The 22945-nt window shown below is 31.7% G+C and overlaps 1 protein-coding gene across 8 annotated transcripts in view; it reads right to left on the bottom strand.

Annotated features, from left to right (window-relative positions):
- Positions 1-22945, bottom strand: part of LOC143065286 (polypeptide N-acetylgalactosaminyltransferase 5-like) — a 73499-nt gene that overhangs the window by 5729 nt on the left and 44825 nt on the right. For 5 of the 8 annotated variants that reach the window (XM_076238769.1, XM_076238770.1, XM_076238772.1 and 2 more), the window contains 6 exons: positions 17023-17503; positions 12323-12476; positions 11035-11201; positions 9747-9911; positions 8107-8323; positions 404-521 (listed from right to left, as the gene is read on the bottom strand). In XM_076238769.1, the coding sequence (XP_076094884.1) occupies positions 404-521; positions 8107-8323; positions 9747-9911; positions 11035-11201; positions 12323-12476; positions 17023-17437 (1236 nt within the window). In that variant the 5' untranslated portion in view covers positions 17438-17503. Of the gene's footprint in view, positions 1-403; positions 522-4826; positions 5041-6568; positions 6783-7125; positions 7340-8106; positions 8324-9746; positions 9912-11034; positions 11202-12322; positions 12477-17022; positions 17504-22945 lie in introns of all 8 variants that reach the window. The other 3 variants (XM_076238775.1, XM_076238776.1, XM_076238774.1) reach the window with 3 other exon arrangements.

Raw genomic sequence — 22945 nt, 5'->3', positions numbered from 1 at the left:
AAACTTTATACCCAAAGACCCAAAGACAAATCAAATTAATATCTGCAGGTACAAAAAGTGTGGGCATCTGTTTGCTTTCAAAACCATGTGGCAGGGGGCATAAATAAAGCATCTAACTTGAAAAAGATGCTTTAAAATTATCATTAAAGGGTCTATAGGTGTATTTTTTTTTATAAATCAGGTGGATTATGAAATGTGGTATTATTAATGTTAGAAGCCTGTACATCTGTTAGATTACAAAATGACCTGGCAGGGGCAAAAATAAAGAAAAATTCTTTCAAACAATCATGAAAGAGTCTAATATATTGGTAATAAATTTTGAACATTTTTAAAATTGGATGGGTTATAAATTTAGGTATTGTTTCCTTTTGGACAAGGACATGATTATAAAACTGAATGTTACCCTAAAGGACAGCTCTAAGTTTTCTCCTCCCCATATATCCATGCCTGGATCATATGTTCCTAAATGTGTAAAATATTCTCTACTTATAGAAAACAATCCTCCTGCCATAGTGGGGGACCTAAAATAGACACAAAGGGGTTACACAACATTTCATTATGTAATATGTTAATACACAAATAAAATGAAATTATTAAAGTGAAATAAAAGAAATGGTCTTAATTAACTAGTAAATTGAACACATTTTATTTTAGAAAGCTGATAATAACTTTTGAATTTTCATAGAATTGATAAAATATTGCAAGAAATTCTTTGTGGAAATATCAAATCTTTTCATCTTAGTCAATTTAAGATTTTATAAATACATTTATATAAAATATATAAGTTATATGAACTTTAAAAAATTGTAACATATACATTTTCAATAACATTTTTAGTAAAACAAAAAAACATCAACCAATGCAACCACAAAATAGCTAAGAATACAGATGGCAAATAAAAGTTCAAATATTTTAAAGCAAATATTAACAAGACTAAAATGTGATAAACTAAAGCTTAAGATACGTACAATATGTATGTGTAGAAAAGCTGTGTGATAAATAATAATACAAGCAGTACTATAAAATATAAGCATATCATACAGTGCTTTGAGTGAAATAATACTACATCTATAGAGGCGAGAAGTTTCACAGTAAGAAGTAAAGATAGACGGGATACTTATTGACAGTTACATTGTAGTACATTCATACAAGAAATTTTACAATATAAAGAGGTGTAGGCTTGCAGGACTCTTATTGAAACGGTTAGTATAGTATATCTTTACAAGAAATCTTACTGTAAAAAGTAACATACTGAAAAGGACAGTCACAGAAAATGAAACTTCAAAATTAACACAAGAGTACAATCTTTCAGATGTCTTACTTTTACAAATAACTGGGTCAAAAGATGGATCCAGGTTGTTTTACCTGGTACCTTTTGTGGTTTTATAACTTTCCTTGAAATAAACTTTTTCATGACCTCTAGATTGATAGGTTCCAGGAATATTTTAGCAAAAACAGACAGAAGACAAACTATAATGTACCTTTAACTTTCACCAACTCCTAAACATCCACTCTGCTTTCAGATTATTATAATGTACCACAGAAAAATCAAAACAAAAGTTTAAATATTTTCTATAAATCAAAGAAACTAATTAAATAATTTAAATCTTATTGCACCTATTCATGCTGCATAATGGGTAGTTATCCAATTAGGATCCAAGAGTAATTTTCTATTCTACAAATATCAGTCGATTATCAGTCGGTCAAGTTTGGTCAAAGTATGCAGATTGGTTTTAGAGGAGAGAATCATTAACCAAAGGTCAAATGGATGCCATCTATAAACAGTTGTATTCCCTACTAGGTGCCATTCCATTATTTAAACATTTGAAAGAGGGTTGAAAATATAGGGTTAGGAACATCAAGCTGACAAGTGAGATAAAACAATATAAAGAGAAGTCAGCATAACAACCAAAACAAATACAGATTTTCTGGTGTTAGAATACTACATTAGTATGTTAGTTAGTTTACAACATGGCGTGGTGACTAACCGGACAGGATCAGTGGGTGATTTACGTAATTTCTGTATGTATTCTGGAGGGTACATCCATTTGAATATAAGGTTCCAGTCAAATTTCCCTATCTGTATATCTTTAGACTTATGTGCAATAAATTTTAAAGTCTCGTCAGAAATTTGTGGAATCTGAGGGTAAACAACATGGCGCTTGTCTTCAGCTATTCTACTCAACAGCGGTTCTAACCAACCTACATAAAAAATTGTTTTAAAAATTAATCTTGTGATAATTTACATGTTTCAAAACTCCTGAGCATTAAATGAATGGTTCTCTTTAGTTTTAACAACCACCATTTTAACAACAGATGATAAGACTTAGATTTATCAAGAATAGTTCCAGAAATAAGAGGATCGGAAGAGGGAGTACTCTTCACCTAGTTATATGACTGATACCAAACATATTTGAATGTCACATAGTCTACAGACAAAAAGTAGACCTAAAACCATTAAAAGATCAAATCATCTAAATTGATGCTATCTTGGAAACTCAATACATCTGTCTTGACACATTTTCAAATAATGTATCCAAGATTCATGCCCTAAAGCTAATTCTAATTGTCTTTACAGGACAAACAAATTAAGACATGGGTGAACATATTAATAAATCTGTGTGGTCAGGGGAATTAATTTTATAAGAAACACTGATGTTTTATTTAACTGATCAAGTCATTTCTAAAATAGTAGACTATCCAAGATTGTCAGTTGGTTAAAACTTGTTTGCCAAAATAGAATTCAAGTTATGCTTAATGTCCAGTGGCCAATTTTTCATGTATATTCAGATTGAAAAAAAAAAACAAATTTGATAATAAATATTAAATAAAATATGGGAAGTGGGTGCCTATATATGCATGATGGACAGGAAATTTGTATTGCCACTGCCAGTAAATGTATGTTTGGTAAGGTAGATACTTTGTCACCTAAGGACCCCTCAAAAAGTTAGGGCATCAGATTTGACACCCATATTCCACAAGGGATGATTGAAAAGAAACCGATTACTGTAGGACAATGAATTCAAAGTGAGTACAATTACCTGCACTGAGTTTTTTTACTAGATGAGATACGAAGGACATTTTTCAAAATGTAGTTAACCTTTTTCAAAAGTTTAAAAAGTCTTGCTATTGAAACTTCAAAAAACCTAGCCTAAATCAAGACTGTAAACAGTAGCTCTAAAGTCTAAAGTGAAATTTGTCTACAAAGCAAGCCTCACTAACTAAACTGGATCAATTTGTTTAATCCGATTTTTTTGTATAGACTCTGGGGGAACCATCCATTTGAATATAAGGTTCCAGTCAAATTTCCCTATCTGTATATCTTTAGCCTTATGTGCAATAAATTTTAAAGTCTCGTCAGAAATTTGTGGAATCTGAGGGTAAACAACATGGCGCTTGTCTTCAGCTATTCTACTCAACAGCGGTTCTAACCAACCTACATAAAAAATTGTTTTAAAAATTAATCTTGTGATAATTTACATGTTTCAAAACTCCTGAGCATGAAATGCATGGTTCTCTTCAGTTTTAACAACCACCATTTTAACAACAGATGATGAGACTTAGATTTATCAAGAATAGTTCCAGAAATAAGAGGCTCCTAAGAGTACTCGTCACCTAGTTATATGAGTGATACCAAACACATATGAGTGATATCATACACATATGAGTTTCAGTCAAATGTCATGTCGGTCATGACAAATTTAGTCTACTGACAAAAAGTAGACCTAAAACCATTAAAAGATCAAATCATCTATATTGGAAATTTAATACGTCTGTCTAGACATATTTTTAAATAATGTATCCAAGATTCATGCCCTAATACTTATTCCAATTGTCTTTACGGGACCATGATGAACATATTAACAAATGGATGTGGTCAGGAGGTTTAATTTTAAAGGAAGTTAACACAGAAGTTTTATCAGAACTGATCAAGCCATTTCTAAGATAACAGACTTTCCAAGATTGATAATCAGTTGGTTAAAACTTGTGTGCCAAAATAGAATTCAAGCTTTATTTAATGTTCAGTGGCAAATATTTCATGCATATTAAGACTGAAATAAAACAATTTTGATAATAAATAAAGGAGTTATAATATGGGAAGTGGGTACCTATATAATGAAGGACGGGAAATTTTTATTACCACTGACAGTAAATGTATGTTTGGTAAGGTAGATACTTTGTTACCTAAGGACCCCTCAAAAAGTTAGGGCATCAGATTTGACACCCATATTCCACAAGGGATGATTGAAAAGAAACCAATTACTGTAGGACAATGAATTCAAAGTAAAAACAATTACCTACACTGTTTTTTTTTACTAGATGAGATACGAAGGACATTCTTTCAAAAGTTTAAAAAGTCTTGCTATTGAAACTTCAAAAAACCTAGCCTAAATTCAAAAGTGTAAACAGTAGCTCTAAAGTCTAAAGTGAAATTGGACTACAAAGCAAGCATCACTAACCAAACTGGATCAATTTGTTTAATCCGATTTTTTTGTACAGACTCTGGGGGAACCATCCACCTGAATATTAAGTTCCAATCAAATTTTCCAACTTGAATATCTTTAGCAGCAAAGGCTTTAAATGCTAATGTTTCAGCAGATATTTGAGGAATCTGGGGATACACAACGTGATGAAAGTCTTCGGCGATCCTAGATAACAGGGGTTCAAGCCATCCTAGAATCAACCAAAGATAATATTACTGGGACTTTGTTGATGTTTGTTATATATGTGCAAAAACTCCATTAATAGGCAGAAATTTAGAAAAGATATGTCGTGTTACAAAGACTACATAACTAAAGGTTGAGTATGCTACAGCCAAAACAAACCTGATCGGAGTGGCCTTGTTTATTAATTTCTTTTTAACACTTTCTGCAACAGGCATCCAATTAAAAACCATATTCCAATCGAATCGGCCTACTTGTATATCTTTATGCTTGGTAAAGTCAAAACGTAAAGTATCATCAAGTATAGACTCAATGACTGGAGTGACCACGTGCCGTTTGTCTTCGTGGATACGGGAGAGTAAGGGTTCAAGCCAACCTGTCAAAAGTTTAATGTATTTAAACACTATACCTGTTTCCCCCAATTGACCACCCAAGCTTAAGAGTAACTGTGCAAGGAGCTAACCTCTGTTGAAGGCTTAAACCTCTGGTGAAGGTTAACCTGTTTGAGTTTATTATTTATAAACCTGTAAATTGATGCTGGGTAACAGTACTGTAAGATTACATTTATACTTATGACAAACAGATTTTACATATCCTGTCTATGGTAATTGCTCACTTGACATATTTCAAATTCAAATACAAAAAAATTATAATTGCCAAATATTGTTTCTTAAAATAAAATAATTATCTCTGAAAAAATATTCTAAAAAAGTTATCAGCAATTATTTCCTCAAATTAACATGCAGACAAAAAGCAAGCTTATATGCATTCTGGTAATAATTAGTATCCAACAGAAGTACCTTACAGATATCATATATTGGAATATATAAATCTAATACATGTGTACAAGATTTTATTTCAATTTTATTCATTTTTCAAATTATCAAAATTTATTAAAGAGTTTTAGTGTAAGTTAAAACTCTTCCAAGTTCAAGGCATATAAATGTTGAAAATGTGCAGCATAGCCCTATTTTTTTTTACCTTTGAAAAATAGTAGTGCATCTGAACTTTCCATTTTAAGATATATTTTTTTTAGTACCAAACTTCACAGTAAAAGTGGCACAATTTTATCCTTAAAATAGGTTCCTATGGGAAATTGCATGGTCTATATTAACAGAAGTGTTGACAAGAAGGTGCCATCCATTTAATCAAATTATCAATTCATTTAAAACAACTGTTCAATGAATGCATAAAAGACCAACTTCCTTTGTAATCACAAAAAAGTCCAAAAAATCTATAACAAAAAATATGAACATTGTACTTAATCTAGAGGAAGTTTTATTGAATTGAAAATAAGATTGCTATCAATTTTTTTGGGGGTAGCCGACCTTTGCACAAGATATACAAATGCCAGAGGACTATATTGACAACCTGTAAGATAAATTATCAATATCTTAAGAAACCATGGTATGAAATAAGACAATCACAGACCTAGTACATTATCCTGACATAATTAAATGCTGATTTAAGGTATGACATAAGACAATCACAGACCTAGTACATTATCCTGACATAATTTAAGGTATGACATAAGACAATCACAGACCTAGTACATTATCCTGACATAATTTAAGGTATGACATAAGACAATCACAGACCTAGTACATTATCCTGACATAATTTAAGGTATGACATAAGACAATCACAGACCTAGTACATTATCCTGACATAATTTAAGGTATGACATAAGACAATCACAGACCTAGTACATTATCCTGACATAATTTAAGGTATCAAATTAAAACTAAATACCCTTACACCAAAATAGCAGCCAATTTAGTTGCTTTGAAATTAACTTTAAAACCAATAAGCTTTATTATTAATAACTGTATTCCTATAAAAAGTCACATGCTGTATAAAAGAATGCATACATTTCCAAATTTGAACCTCAGCCCACAACAAACCTTATGGGCATTGCTTTTGATGTCAGATTCTTTCTAATATAAGTTGGAACTAACATCCAACTAAACGTCATGTCCCATTTAAAGTGGCCTACTTGAATATCCTTATGTTTAGACATTTGAATCTTGAAATTATCTTCTTGAATATTTTCTATAACAGGAGTTACAACATGATGTTTGTCTTCAGCTATACGTGAAAGCATTGGTTCTAACCATCCTATAAAATTATAAATACTTTGTTTAAACACACAATCCCAAAACAAGAGATTTAATCACTCTTCAAGATAAAAGAAGTTCAATTGAAAAACCCTGAATTGTTATCCCAAATGGAGCAATAGAAATCTTATCATAAGACTTCTACATAAAAAGAAAAACTAAAAACAGCCTTTTCCCAAATTTCTATAAAAAAAAAAAGGAAATGGATAGTAAATCTTCTAAGTTTATTCTGGCATCCTAAATGATTCAGCTGGTATAAACAATTGCAGTGCTGCTGCTAGCTGGGTTTATCTGAACTCTGTGAGCAAGAGAGATAGAGAGAGAAGGGTAGCCTACTAACTAACCATACTGGAGATATTTTAGAATCTCGTTTCTGATTACTATCATCAGGAATTGGCATCCAATCAAAAGTAAGATCCCAAGTAAATCTTCCGACATGCATTTGTTCCGCGTTGAACCAGACATATTGGAGGTTGTCATCCCCAATGTTATCTATGATTGGAGTGACGACATGATGCTTCCCTTCACTGATTCTATCCAGCAATGGTTCCAACCAGCCTATAGACAAACATGCTTTTCTCCATAAACTAATTCTGTCAGTATTGTAGTATAACCATTGTATACCTTTAATCAAACTTACCTTAGCTCAGTAAGACAATTTAATGTTAATATTTATCTAATTAATAAATTATTCCTCTAAAATAAATTCTGACCACTACTACTACATATAATGACTATCATTGGAGCTCCAAACCTGTCTGTGTGCAGTGTATTAGTAATACATAGGTCTTAGATATTACAAGTTAGGTGTTTTAAAGAAGTATTAAACTTATTTTTTCACACATGAAGATTGTATTAATTGTTTAATTCTGTACACACAAATTTTGTCAACTTAAATCAATTCTATACTTACTCGCTGTAAACAGCATGTGTGCATGTTATAAAAGTTTTACCATAGAAAAGGACAGGTATTCAAACGATCTGAAAATCACTTATGTTAACCCTTGTAGTGACCTAACCTGAATATTGTTGATATCTTCCGATAAAGAAATGCAAGATATCTGATTATTAGTGTGCAGAGAAATTACATGCCATCTGTATAATTAACTATTCAAGCAAAATAACTTCAACAGTACATGACCACAAACGGATAATTCAAAAAAATAAAGTAGAAAAATAAAATACATTATGCTGATTTTAACTATAAGCTTAAAATTGCATGCTATTAAATTATGGTATAAAGTAGTTATATAAACTAAAAGTTGGACAAAAATATCATATACTGCATCGGCTATCGACATACAACATGACATGTAACCATGTACCTGACAGGGGCATAATCCTTATAATGACGCCTTTCACGTTCGTGTTCTGGGATGGCGTGCCAGTTGAATTGTAAATTCCAATCAAAGCCTCCAACACTTGTACTTTTAGCACTGCCATATTGAAATTTGAAGGAAGAATCTTCAATAACATCAATAACAGGACAAACTACTATAGATTTATTTTCTGCTATCCTGTCTAATAAAGGTTCAAGCCAGCCTAAAAAGGACCACCATAATAAAGCATAAGGATGTCTAAAATCAAGGTTAATTGTCCACTTATAGTTTTCCAAGGAAAGCACAAAGCAGAAATTTAGATTTTTCAATGAAATCAGAGAGCATGCACACAATTTTTAAAACGTTTCGATAAATTTCATTAGATGAAAATTTATCATCGTTCAACTATTAAACTTTATTTAACACTTAATCAATCTAATAAATCAATGCAGGTCATAATTCTAGAAATAAGTCGTAGAGAATAAGCAACAAAGAATTTTGAGTATGTCCTTGGTAATGAATATAATTATAAATTACATTTTTTAAAGTCTTTTGATTAAATATGGAAGATTTTACAGAATATTCCATTTTTTATTGCATACTTTTATAATAATGTTAATTTGAGAACATGTTAGAGCAGTTGTTTCATGAGAGAAATTATTTAGCACAAATATAACTGAAAAGATATTCTACATTTTCTGTCATTTTTCAGGACTTTACAAAAAAAACAGCAGGTATAAAAGCTTGATTTAAATACTACATGTAAATTCAGATTCTTGGACCAAAGGAGACTGGGAAACATCCTTTACACCAACAATGTAATGTTCACCACCAGGAAAGTCATTTTAAATACCATCCCCAACCAAAAAAAGTTAAAACAAGAATGTGTCCAAAGTACACGGATGCCCCACTCGCACTATTCTTTTCCCTGTTTCATGGACCGTGAAATTGGGAATTAATCTAATTTGGTATTAAAATTAGAAAGATTATACTATAGGGAACATATGTACTAAGTTTCAAGTTGATTGGACTTCAATTTTATCAAAAACTACCTTGACCAAAAACTTTAACCTGAAACTCCCACTTTCATTTTCTATGTTTAGTGGACCGTGAAATTGGGGTCAAAAGTCTAATTTGGCTTCATAATTAAAAAGATTATATCATAAGCAACAAGTTTACTAAGTTTCAAGTTGATTGGACTTCAGCTTCACCAAAAACTACCTTGACCAAAAACTTTAACCTGAAACTCCCACTTTCATTTTATATGTTCAGTGGACCGTGAAATTGGGGTCAAAAGTCTAATTTGGCTTTAAAATTAGAAAGATCATACCATAAGCAACAAGTCTACTAAGTTTCAAGTTGATTGGACTTCAGCTTCATCAAAAACTACCTTGACCAAAAACTTTAACCTGAACGGACACACAGACGGACAGACGGACGGACGGACGAATGGACGCACAGACGGACGAACGGAGCCACAGACCAGAAAACATAATGCCCCTCTACTATCGTAGGTGGGGCATAAAAATCATCTGACTGTAATCACTATCTAACACTAATGTTATATAATTTTGACAAATTTTTATCATAATGTGAAAGAGAGACAATGACTAATAATTTACTACACATATAATTGCCAATCATACCTTCAGCACATTCACAATGGGAGTCTAGATATGTGAGCACAGTTCCTGTAGATGCTGAGTAACCTAATAAACGAGCTCGTATCAATCCTTCACGTTGTTTAGTGCGTACTACCTTCACTTTCTTAAGTTTGGCTGCATAATCTTCTAAAGGCTTCTTTAAATGATCTGTAAGAAAATTTTAATTGGATTCAACATGAACAATGTGATTCATGCTGAAAATATGGCATTGAAAATGATTTACTAGCAATGGCAAACAGGAATGATTTACTAGCAATGGCAAACAGGAATGATTTACTAGCAATGGCAAACAGGAATTAACATTGAAAATGATTTACTAGCAATGGCAAACAGGAATTAAATGAACATTGAAAATGATTTACTAGCAATGGCAAACAGGAATTAAATGTACATTGAAAATGATTTACTAGCAATGGCAAACAGGAATTAAATGTACATTGAAAATGATTTACTAGCAATGGCAAACAGGAATTAAATGTACATTGAAAATGATTTACTAGCAATGGCAAACAGGAATTAAATGAACATTGAAAATGATTTACTAGCAATGGCAAACAGGAATTAAATGTACATTGAAAATGATTTACTAGCAACGGCAAACAGGAAAATGATTTACTAGCAATGGCAAACAGGAATTAAATGATTTACTAGCAATGGCAAACAGGAATTAAATGAACATTGAAAATGATTTACTAGCAATGGCAAACAGGAATTAAATGTACATTGAAAATGATTTACTAGCAATGGCAAACAGGAATTAAATGAACATTGAAAATGATTTACTAGCAATGGCAAACAGGAATTAAATGAACATTGAAAATGATTTACTAGCAATGGCAAACAGGAAGTAAATGAACATTGAAAATGATTTACTAGCAATGGCAAACAGGAATTAAATGAACATTTGATAATATTGAAAGTCTGAACTAGGCAAAATTCTGCCCAAAGTCTCAGTCTGACATATTGTAACTTTCACCTAGCAAACAGGATACAGCATATAAAAAACAATGAAATTCTTAAAGTCATATTCTAAATCAAAGAACAATAAGATTTAACCTGACTGGAGAAACTTAATTAGCTCTGTAAATCTTATTAAAGATAATAATTCTTAAGCATTCTAAAAATATTATATTAAACAAAGAGATAATCTTTTTTCACGTTTTTCTTTTTGGATCTGTATTGTAAAATTCAAAATAACTTAAAAATTGGATTGATCAAAAACAAGGCAAAAAAAAATAAGAATCACTTCACAATGTGAACACATAATTACCCATATCTGAGAAATCATCCACTAAGATGACCTCCTTTAACAAATGTGGCGGTGATCTGTCTATAATACTGTGAACAGTTCTTAAAAGAACACTCCAAGCCTCATTGTGGAAGCATACAACAACACTCGTGTCTGGTAAATTATCTCGGTATTTCTGGGTCTTACATCTGAAATGAAAAACAAAATGTTGCATAAAATCATAATGTAGAACTCAATAATATAATCAAATTAAATCTTTGTTTGTAGTCCTAATGCTAGTTATAATGAAAATTTTAAGAACTATGTCATTGGTCACCAATTCTGGAAAATAAAGGGACTTACCGACTAGTATCAGTTGCTGTGTGTGTATAAATCATTCTAATGCAACATCGTTTGTAACGTTCATTTTGATTGGATAATGTCACTAATTTTCACTGCATTAATTGACATTTGATGCTATGAAAACAATTTGCTCAAGTTAAGACGACATATGACAGATTTTAAATGCATGTTTCAATGTTGTTTTATGTCAGTTTCATTAGAATGGAGATAACAATATTGTATTTTAAGCTCTGATGGCATCAATTGGTGATTTGATGGTCAAAAATACCTGTTTTCTGGCTCCTCTAACTGGTCGCCAGTAAGCTCAATACCATGTCATACCTAGTCCTTAAGAATGTATAGTTTAAGGACCAATTCTTCAGTTCTTTGGACAGAACAGTTAATGAACCATGGTCTAAGTCTTAAGTACAGTTTATGAACCATTCTCGTCCATTCCTAGGTGTTAATAGTTTGAGGACCAGCCTCATCAGTTCTTAGATATAAAAAGTTAAGGGGCCATATTTTCACCCCTTTTTGTATGTGTGTATAGTAAAAGGGCTTTCCTCATCAGTTGTTCAGTCAAAACAGTGTAAGGATTATATATTGAGCCCTTAGGCATGTAAACTTTAAAGACAAGTCTCATCAGTCCTAGGTCTAAAAGTTAAGGGGTCATATCTTGAGTCCTTAGGTCTGCATCAATATTTGCAAATAATAAAAAAAAATTAAAAACATTTCTGAATTTACTGTACTTTGGACTTTTAAACACAAAGACAATGAGTAATCCTTTCACTTATCACAAACATAGGGTAGACTTCAATATATATATACTTTTATATCTGACTATGCGGTATGGGCTTTGCTCATTGTTGAAGGCTGTATAGTGACCTATAGTTGTTAATTTCTGTGTCATTTGGTCTCTTGTGGAGAGTTGTCTCATTGGCAATCATACCACATCTTCTTTTTTATATTCAATAGAAATAGGACCTACTCTTCATCTCTGACATCCGGCAGACTCCTATGTAATGAGATCATATTACTGGCGTATTCATTGAAGGCATTTCTCTGCCATCCGTCGTCATACTTCTTCCTTTCCTCAGGACTTAGTTTATCTTTATCTATATCCACTGCCTTTCCTTGTTCTCCTGATCAATCAAACAAAATTTCAACATTAATTTAACATTTTAAAATTCTGTAAACTAATATTCTTTGAACTATTCTAAATATATGTGAATGCTGTCCATTAACTTTTGGAACCGATGATAATGTGAAACATTTGAGAGCTTGACATTTACAAGTAAAGAAAACCCTGAAATATCTGCTCATGACAAGCAAGAATACGGTAGTACTGAAACTGAACTTCCAACAGCGAGCGATAATTTCTAATCAAACATTATTCTTGATTCTTTAAATCCAATGTAAAACTTATCAATTTAGACTTTTCTCATTTAAAATTAATTCTTTGTTAAAACTATAATTCACTTTTTCATGGTACATTGAATATGGTAATTGTTTCATGATATATTATGGCCATCATTTGTGACTTTCAGTAAGTGGCATTTGCTGTTGGTCGCTTAAAACACTGCACAATAATAAGTTAACATATAAGTTTATATATGAGCTTTAAAACATTGTACTTTATTGATGGAATTGTGGACTACTGATTTAAATAATGCTGATTTTGAGGACAAGGTTACAAAGGTTACGAGATTTGTAACTGTTAAGAAAAACTTTAGTGTACAAGTTATACAGAGTTTGTTTATGTGACACCTCTCGCTAAAAAAATTTTTTAAGACTTATAAAATCTTTGCACATCTAATCATTATATTCATTGTAAGTTTTATAAATGAAAAAATTGTAATAAATATTCCAACAGATAAAGATGTGCAACTTTAACATGTTTAAGTGTCTGAAAGTGGACATTTATGACATTTACTGCATCTATCACACAAGGATTTTTCCTAAACATTCTCAATAAATATTCCTTCCAACAGTTTTTACAATTTACAATTCATGAATGTTTAAATTTTAACATCACTAGATAATGACAATGGTATTGGACAATGCAATATTGCTGAATAAATCCATACTAAATGTATATTTCATGAACAATTAAACAGCTTTAATCAATGTCATGTTTTATGATGCAATATTGAACAGCTATAAACAACATGAGGTATCCTTAATGAGAAAATAACATGGGATAGTAGAAAAACTAAAGATTTAAATATCCAAATAGCTTTGCAATATTCTACCCTTATGTGGCTGAGTAATTCAAGAAGACATGGAATTGTGATTGACAGGTGGGTAAAGAAAATCAATAGAAGAACTTTTAATTAAACCTTAGTTTTGACTAAAATTTCAAATTACTACGGTATAGCGGGTTATTTTCGCTGGTGTAAAATTTCATGAATTTCATAGAATAAGGTAAATGAAATATTTTGGCGGTTATCATATTGGCGATTTCAAAACTTATATCAATACCTTTGCATGTGCACTTTTAAATTGGCGGAATTTATTTTACCAATTTTGTTCTATCCGCGAAAATAAGCGAAATTTTACACTCCACGAAAATAAAAGGTATCTATCTTAATAAAATCCGAACTTTATAAAAATATGACATTTGATCCTAATACAACTACAATTAATTGTATTGATTAGTTTCTTTTGTGAGAATAAAAGAGTATCTTGCATTTACTATCAAATAATTGAATCTGTATAATTACACGATAGTATAAAAGAAATGCACTTTGAAGTGATATTATTGGCAAATCTTGTAGATTGAAACCCTGGATAACTACCCTATTGATGTTACATTTTACACTTTATAGATCAAGACCATTTCTACCTGGCAATACAAATCACCTATTGATTGAGGAAGTAAAAGCTTTTTTCTTTCCTCTGACATTTCTATTTCTTGAACTTTGATATTTCTATTTTGTATCTTCTGTTACATTTTATCATGAAAAAAAATGTAGCATCTGGCATATACTTTGATAAAAACAATAGACCAGTTTCACATAAGATACTTATCAACGCCGATCTCGAAATCTTATGCGCGTTTGAGTTTAAATCTTGCGACAATTAACGATATCATACGTGACAGGGGGCTACTGATATTTAGCAACACAATAATAAATCAACCGATTGTTAAACAACATCTCTGTCTCTCGTGATGTATGCTGGAGATTATTTATTTTGAAGATATTAATAATCGTTTATTTTATATATTTAGAATAAATAGTTTTACCGTCTATACCATGTATACAGAGAATAACATAAATTCAAAATAAAAAGATGTGGTATGATTGCAAACGAGACAACTATCCACCAGAAGCAAATGACAGATGAAAGCAACCATATGTCACCATACAGCCCTCGACAATGAGAAAATCTATACCGAATAGTACTCTCTAAATGGTCTCGACACAAAACAATTCAAACGAGAAAATAAGTCATCTTGTTGCTGTAAAGAGTTCATAACAGTTGTGTTTATGAGTAAAATGGTTTTAACACAGTATAATCTTGTATAATCTTGTAATTGCTTTCTTTTGCTTATAATTACTGCGCTATGTACATTGCTGTATGTGAGTTTGATTTTTCGTGAAAAGAGAAAAATATTTTGATAAAGAGAAAACAGCCTAAACATCAGAAATTCATTTAATTTCAGTTCTGTTCCAGTTTTTCTTAAATTTTTACATTTCTTCACATGCATGTAGAGGACTGTAAAGGGTTACGACCTACATATAGGTTTAGTATCATAGACTCGAACTTTTAATTTTCTTTAAAAAATATACAGGTTACTGTTATGGTGACTTTTGCGTGAAATTTTATGGATACAAGGACAAGATACCGGCACTACTAAATAATCGAAATTTCCAATAATGGTAGTATCGGAGTATGATATATAATGTTTAACGAAAATTGATAGAATTTTTCCTTACATACTCAAGATTGTCAAAGATGTAGTACATAATTATTGTGATGTGCTAACAATATGAAAAACACAATGATAGGTCACCGAGTTTGTTTTCAAGCTATACGCTGTGAAAATATGAAGCATTTTGTATGGATTAAACAGAGGCGATCAGAGGCATTTATTGGCATTCATTGGCAATCATTGGCACTCATACCACATCTGCTTATTTGTATGTACATTTGTTTCAAATATTTCTGTGTCAATGATGTTTTAGACGGCCATGATATAAATGAAGCGAGATATAAGGCAGTTTTAAAATACGTATCAGAAATACAGGTTCATCTTCAATTTTCAAAGATCAGACTATAATACAATGCATTCAATATCATTTTAATTTCTAAGCTATGTTCATGATCGATTTCGTCTTAGCAGAGGTTCAGTGCCAGCGAGGCGAGTAATTTTCTACATATTGTCAACTTTATCATTTTTCGTGACATTAAAAGTAATTGAATATCCTGTATTTACAACGAGTGATATATGCCTTAAATTAAGATCAAATGCTGCATGATCCCCTCCTAAATTATTAAAATATTCCCAGTGGCATTAACCACACTGGCCATGATATCTCAGTGTTAATAAGGTACCAGGGTTAACATTTCAAACATTTGTATTAAGGGATGACCAATTGATTTTCAGGAGGGGGAGGGGGGTGTAGAAAAATAATATTCTTAGACTAATTTCCTAATAAATAATTATGACCTAGGCAGGATGGAAAAGAATGATCTGCAACACAAAATACAGGAAATAATTGTGTACAAAAGTTGAATAAATTATCAAATGGTCGCCCTTTTTCAGTAACTGTATATGCAGAAAAGGGTACGTTTTTATCAGTTTTCACCTGGTGAGATTATACAAGGTGAAACGAGGATTCCACATGGCCAAGGTGTTAATTTATCTTAATTGCCTTCTTAATTTATGACCTACTACTATGTATATGAAGTGAGCCCCGCTTATTTATCTAATTTATTCTTCCCGTTTGGTGAACGATCTCAGCGTGAATTCGTGACATTTAAAGGTACAATTAATATAAAGCCAGGCGGCATTTCAGATCGTATTTTACTGCAATAAACAACACAGCAGTAGTCCGTTTTAAAATCTTTTAATGTGTCAATTGTTAATAATTAAAGTTGTCTGGTCAATATAAATTTTACATTTTGATTCAAATGATGCTCATGTTGTTAGAAATTAATGTAAACGCAAAAACTCAATCAGATGCTTGTTTTTCCAAGTCTTAATGGTCACTGCTTACAACAGTTAGCCCCCAGTTGATAAACTCTCGAGAATTATCGCGTGATTTCATAGTTTTGCTAATTAGATTAGACATGCGCAGTTAAATGTGAAACTGGTGTATTCATCTTGATATCCCAATCAATAACTTGTATCCAACTATGAAAGAAAACCTGTCGGAATAGATAAAATCATTGACTAACCATTTCTTTCTATATAAAAAAGGAACAATAAAACTTCTGTACATGTATGTAGTATTACAAGTAAAATGTCAACAGATGGTCCTTGTACAGAACAAATGCCAAAGTGAAAAGATGCTCAACGCAAACTTATCATCAAGAAACCAATTGTTTAGGATAGAACTATTGACTGACAAATGCACAGATAAATCTTAAGATGGATAGATTTGAGGTTAACTATATGTTCCCCTGGGAGGGAGTTGTAAGAATTAGAACCATATTTAGAGACTTTTTATGATAACCCACCTGGAGCATTTGGGTCAACTTTGACTCTCTCTACTTCACTTTCTCCTGAACGAAATTTCAAAACTGGATTATTTTTAATTTCTTCCACTTTTTGTTTTTCCATTAATTCAATATTCCTTCTCTCTCTCTCTTCTCGTTCTTTAATTAATTTTTCTTGCTCCATTTTTCTTGCAAGTCTTTGCTGCTCCTCCTGGTGAATGCTCTGATCATGCCCTCTAAAATCATCATGGCGGTTCACAGGCACATGCTGAGCGTTTATAACTGGTTCATTGTTCCGTTTCTCAGTGTCAACACGATTGTCTTGAGACCAAGATCCCTGATATGTCATAAGTAAAACTGTAGCAAACCATAATATTGGTACACCTATCACAAATTTGAATATAAGTCCTTTCTTTCGACGGAAGAAACTAGCCATTGTCTTAATTTAGCACCTTGGAATAATGTACGTTGTGGTTATTATAATGTCATAATGCTGGTGAAACTGAAAGTAGAAATAAGAAATTTTGATAATTTAACAACAACTAACATAAAGATAATGGAAGTCTGTCTTTCAATAGCAAATTTTACCTGCACACAACAAAATGAAAGATTAATCTTCTTCTTCATCATAGTTACTTTCCCATCCTAGATACCAAAAGTTACACAGTTTTTAGATGTTTACACCGTGGTGTTTGGTATCTGGCGGAAAATGGTTTCATTAGCAACATTTCATTGCATTGAAATTCTGACATTATAGGGTTATTGCATGAATATTGGGGAATATTGTCCCGAGTAGAACTTTATATTGCACGAGCTTGCGAGTGCAATATATGTTCTACGAGGGACAATATTCCCCAATATTCATGCAATAACCCTTTTATTGTATAGCAATATAATATTTGAAAGTAAAAATTTGTTTAAACTAAGATTTTATCGTTGATGATGTCATGAATTTTGAAGATTTATTGCACTAATTGCAATATTATAGGGTTATTGCATGAATATTCCCCAATATTCATGCAACAACCCATTTATTGTATAGCAATATAATATTTAAAAGTAGAAATTGGTTTAAACTAAGGTTTTGTCGTTCATGACGTCATGAATTTTGAAGACTTATTGCACTAGTGCAATATTAGAATTTATTGCACGCTAACTTTTGGTTACTTTCTGTGGGAAATATTATATTGCTATACAATAAAAAACTTTATAGAATACATATAAACTAAGCACTGGGATTTCCTAAAAATCTTTTCTGTACTGCTATCATGCGTTAGCAAACTAACATTGTAGCATGTTATTTGGGTCATAATTTTCAATTGAACTAGGTTTGTTTTCCTGATTGGGAGTAATGGGGAAGACTTGTTGTTTTACAATTGTCATATGAAATCTAACAATACGAATTTTCTATCAAAATGATATATTATAGGCAAATATACAAATAAGTATATAAAGGTTAGATGTTTGTATGCACAGTGAAAAAAACTGAAATTTTCAAATAAACACATAATGTCTTGATAGAACCTAAAAGTAAGGTCTAATTCAAATGAAAGCAATTCTATTTGTTGAACATTTACATTAATGTGTATCAATAAAAAAAAATAAAAAAATCAGTTGAACACAAAGTATATAATTTTCACAAAATTAGATAGTAACTCATGAATATAAAATTTTCACATCACTTTATCATGCAATAAGAATATCATGTACAAGTATTAGATAGTAAAACAGTTGTTAGACCTATATTTAGCATGATGAATAAGAAATTTATGGGGAAAAAAATTAGATAACAACTCAAAATAAAACCATAACAACATAAAGAAACAATAAACAGTTTAGGTATATACAAAATAATGGATTGCCACCAAATGGAATACTGAAAACACCCCCAGTTTTAATTCCTTTAAATACAGAAAGAAATCTTAAATCTATTATAACAAAACCCCATGACAACTATATGATTTACAGATTTAATAACAAGTCTGAAACATTTGTACATATTTATGATTATTTGATTCCCATTAGAATTACTTTAAGACATCAATCTCTTTAAATATAATTTTTATGGCCATTATTACATATATAAATGGAGTAGTAACAGCTGAGGTATAAGTTAAGATTAGTGGCAGTTTTAAGGTTAGATGACATTTGACAAAAAAAATTGGTCAAAGAAAACTTTGATAGGAGTGACAGATCTAAAAAGGGGAGCAGGCGGGGGGATTCAGGGGGTTGGAACCAACCTTTTTTTTTGGGACGATCAATGTATTTGAATGGGGAAACCTCTCCCCCCTCCCCCCCTTATCCTGGGTAGGTAATACCCCTTTTGTAATTGGCTGGATCTGCCCCTGGATAGTGACAACAGAGGGACATGGCTTTTGACTAAAACATACCATACAGAGGGAGACAGTCTTGGTTAATATATGTCCAAATAAATAATTATAACTTGCTAATGTATTTTTAAGTTTTGCTGAAACATGAACCTTTTGCTCATTATTTTGGTGTAAATTCAGCAAACATTACAGACATTTACTGTAACTACTGCAAGATTGACATTGAAGATAACATCCAATTTCTATAGAACAAAACCATAGAATTTACTAACAACTTTCAAGTGTTTTTTGTCCCATTTATATATCAAATCTCTTGATCTTTATTCTTTCCTTTGACTACTGATACATAAGTCATACAAAAGCTTTGTTAAAATTGACATGTTTTGTTCATGACAACCTGTTTCTTAGTTCAGCTTTCATCTAAACTCTAAATTTAATTAAGGAGAAATATAATACAAATATCAAAATGAAAGCAGAAATAATAGCAATCATACATAGATGGCTATTTTACGTCTATACAACTCAGATGTCACAGTCACATTTCTTCCTTGTTTTATTTTTGTATTACATTGCACTAAGTCATGCTTTTCCTAAGAATCTTTATTTTGTGTAATGCGATGCACTGCTCTTATATTTCAGAGGAAACGAACAACATTTTAATTCCTTCTCTAAACACTACGTGCAAATCAACATGCCTTGATATTTGATACTAACTACATGTAAATCTGTTTAAGTTGTACCATTATTTTTTACCAACAAAAAATTTGAATAAATTCATTGTGGCATACAATCTTCAGCCATTTAACAAATAACCCACATAGGATTCTTCACTTTGAAATATATGATGTAATGTATGAATCAACATCTTAGATGTACTGTCCACAGTCTGGTTTCATGATCTCCATTATGTATCTGTTGTTATAATTGACAGTCATTTACATGCATTTTATTCTCCAATTTATTGGCTCAGATAAAGTAATCAAAGTCTGGCATCAAATGAATGAAGATGCTTATAAAGTATTACATAAAAAATCTCAAAATTGATTCTGGGAAATGGATGGAACACTGGAAGACATCTTTCAAATTGTTCAAGCAGGGGACCAGAAATCATAAATTGAATCCTATTTTTCAATCTATTATAAAGAGTATTCTGCAGTTTCAGTGTATGTACAAATATTTGGTGCATAGGTGACAGTTAAATGCCTTCTTAGTTGTTCTAAAAACACAACTAGAACATCTAAAGAGCCTGTGTCGCTCACCTTGGTATATGTGAATATTAAACAAAGGAAGCAGATGGATTCATGACAAAATTGTGTTTTGGTGATGGTGATGTGTTTGTACATCTTACTTTACTGAACATTCTTGCTGCTTACAATTATCTCTATCTATAATGAACTTCGCCAAGTAGTTTCAGTGGAAAATGTTAGTAAAAATTTACAAAGATAATAACCAAAAACAGCAAAATTTCCTTAAAATTACCAATTCAGGGGCAGCAACCTAACAACCAGTTGTCCAATTCATCTGAAAATTTTAGAGGAGATAGATCTGGACTTGATAAACAGTTTCTCCCACTGTCAGATTTGCTCTAAATGCTTTGGTTTTTAAGTTATAAGCCCAAAACTGCATTTTACCCCTATGTTCTATTTTTAGCTTTGGCGGCCATCTTGGTTGGTTGGCCGGGTCACCGGACATAATTTTTAAACTAGACACCCTAATTATGATTTTGGCCATATTTGGTTAAATTTGGCCCAGTAGTTTCAGAGGAGAAGATTTTTGTAAAAGATAACTAAGATTTACGAAAAATGGTTAAAAATTGACTATAAAGGGCAATAACTCCTAAAGGGGTCAACTGACCATTTTGGACCTGTTGACTTATTTGTTAATCTTACTTTGCTGAACATTTTTTCTATTTACAGTTTATCTCTATCTATAATAATATTCAAGAAAATAACCAAAAATAGCAAAAATTTCCTTAAAATTACCAATTATGGGGCAGCAACCTAACAACGGGTTGTCAGATTCATCTGAAAATTTCAGGGCAGTTAGATCTTGACCTAATAAACAATTTTACTCCTGTCAGATTTGCTCTAATTGCTTTGGTTTTTGAGTTATAAGCCAAAAACTGCATTTTACCCCTATGTTCTATTTTTAGCCATGGCGGCCATGTTTTTTGATAAAATGGGAATTAAAACACAAACTTTATTCTAGATACCCTAGGAATCAATCAGATAAAGTTTGGTTTGAATTGGTTCAGTAGTTTCAGAGGAGAAGATCTTTGAAATAGTTTACGACGACGACGACGACGATGACGGACGGACGACGACGGACGCCAAGTGATGGCAAAAGCTCACATTTCCTTTTAGGAAAGGTGAGCTAAAAAAGGAAAATCAACTCTCTATTAAAAAAAAGTATTGGCAATACATTTCATAAAGCTCCAGCAAAGCTCTCAAATTGCCATTACCTCTAAGGCTTTGGATTCCATAAAGTCCAAGAGGTAATTGCAAGGGAAAGCACAGTACATAGGAAAAATTGCAACATGCTTCAATATATTTTTCATATGTTTGAAAACATGTGGAAACATTATTTTTTGTTTAAGTGTGCTATTGAAACACATGTTTATGTCCACTATGGAAACATATGTTTAGGTCAGCTTTTGAAACATATGTTTTAAGGTTTTCTATGGAAACATAAATTTAGGTCAGCTTTGGAAACATATGTTTTAAGGTCTGCTATGGAAACATTTGTTTAAGTCCGAAATGAAGACATGTGTTCTCTAACATATAATAAACATATCAAAAACATACGAGAAAAAACATGTTTTCAAAAATCATATGAAAAACATAGTTGCAATTTTTTCTGTGTAGATATAGGTAGATGGGGAGTGAGTGCCAATGAGACAACTCTCCATTCAAATAACAATTTATAAAAGTAAACCATTATAGGTTAAAGTACGGCCTTCAACACGGAGCCTTGGCTCACACCGAACAATAAGCTATAAAGGGCCCCAAAATTACTAGTGTAAAACCATTCAAACAGGAAAACCAACAGTCTAATCTATATAAAAAACGAAAAAACGAGAAACGAGAAACACGTATAAATTACATAAACAAACGACAACTACTGTACATCAGATTCCTGACTTAGGACAGGTTTAATCATTTGCAGGGAAATTAAATGTTCTAATGGTACCTAACCGTCTCCCTTTTTCTGAAACAATAGTGTAACATCACAACATAGAAGAACACATGATAAAATATCAATCAGAAGGCTTAACTCAATCAAAAAAACGTAAATTAACACACAATGAACGAATAATTAATTACAGCATTGTACAGGGAGAGAGGCTAACAGAGTTATGTTTGGATTAGTACTGTCATCTGAATATAATTATGATTTCCCTCAGGGGCGGATCCAGGATTTTAGGTTAGGGGGGGCGCAAAGTTTTTATTCGCCGAGCGGAGCGAGTCGAAAATTTTTTTGAGGTAAAATTATTGAAATATTCTTCTTAAGGGGGTGCAATGTAGATATCTCGAAATATTGTGTGGTAAAATTAGCGAGAAATTTACGTTTCAAGTTGAAACCGACGAAATCCACATCTGAAAACAATCTATAAT

The sequence above is a fragment of the Mytilus galloprovincialis genome, chromosome 2, assembly GCF_965363235.1.
Source record: "Mytilus galloprovincialis chromosome 2, xbMytGall1.hap1.1, whole genome shotgun sequence".
Taxonomy (NCBI): Eukaryota; Metazoa; Mollusca; class Bivalvia; order Mytilida; family Mytilidae; genus Mytilus; species Mytilus galloprovincialis.
Note: the sequence above shows the minus strand (reverse complement) of the source record. Positions and strands in the feature narration are given on the sequence as shown.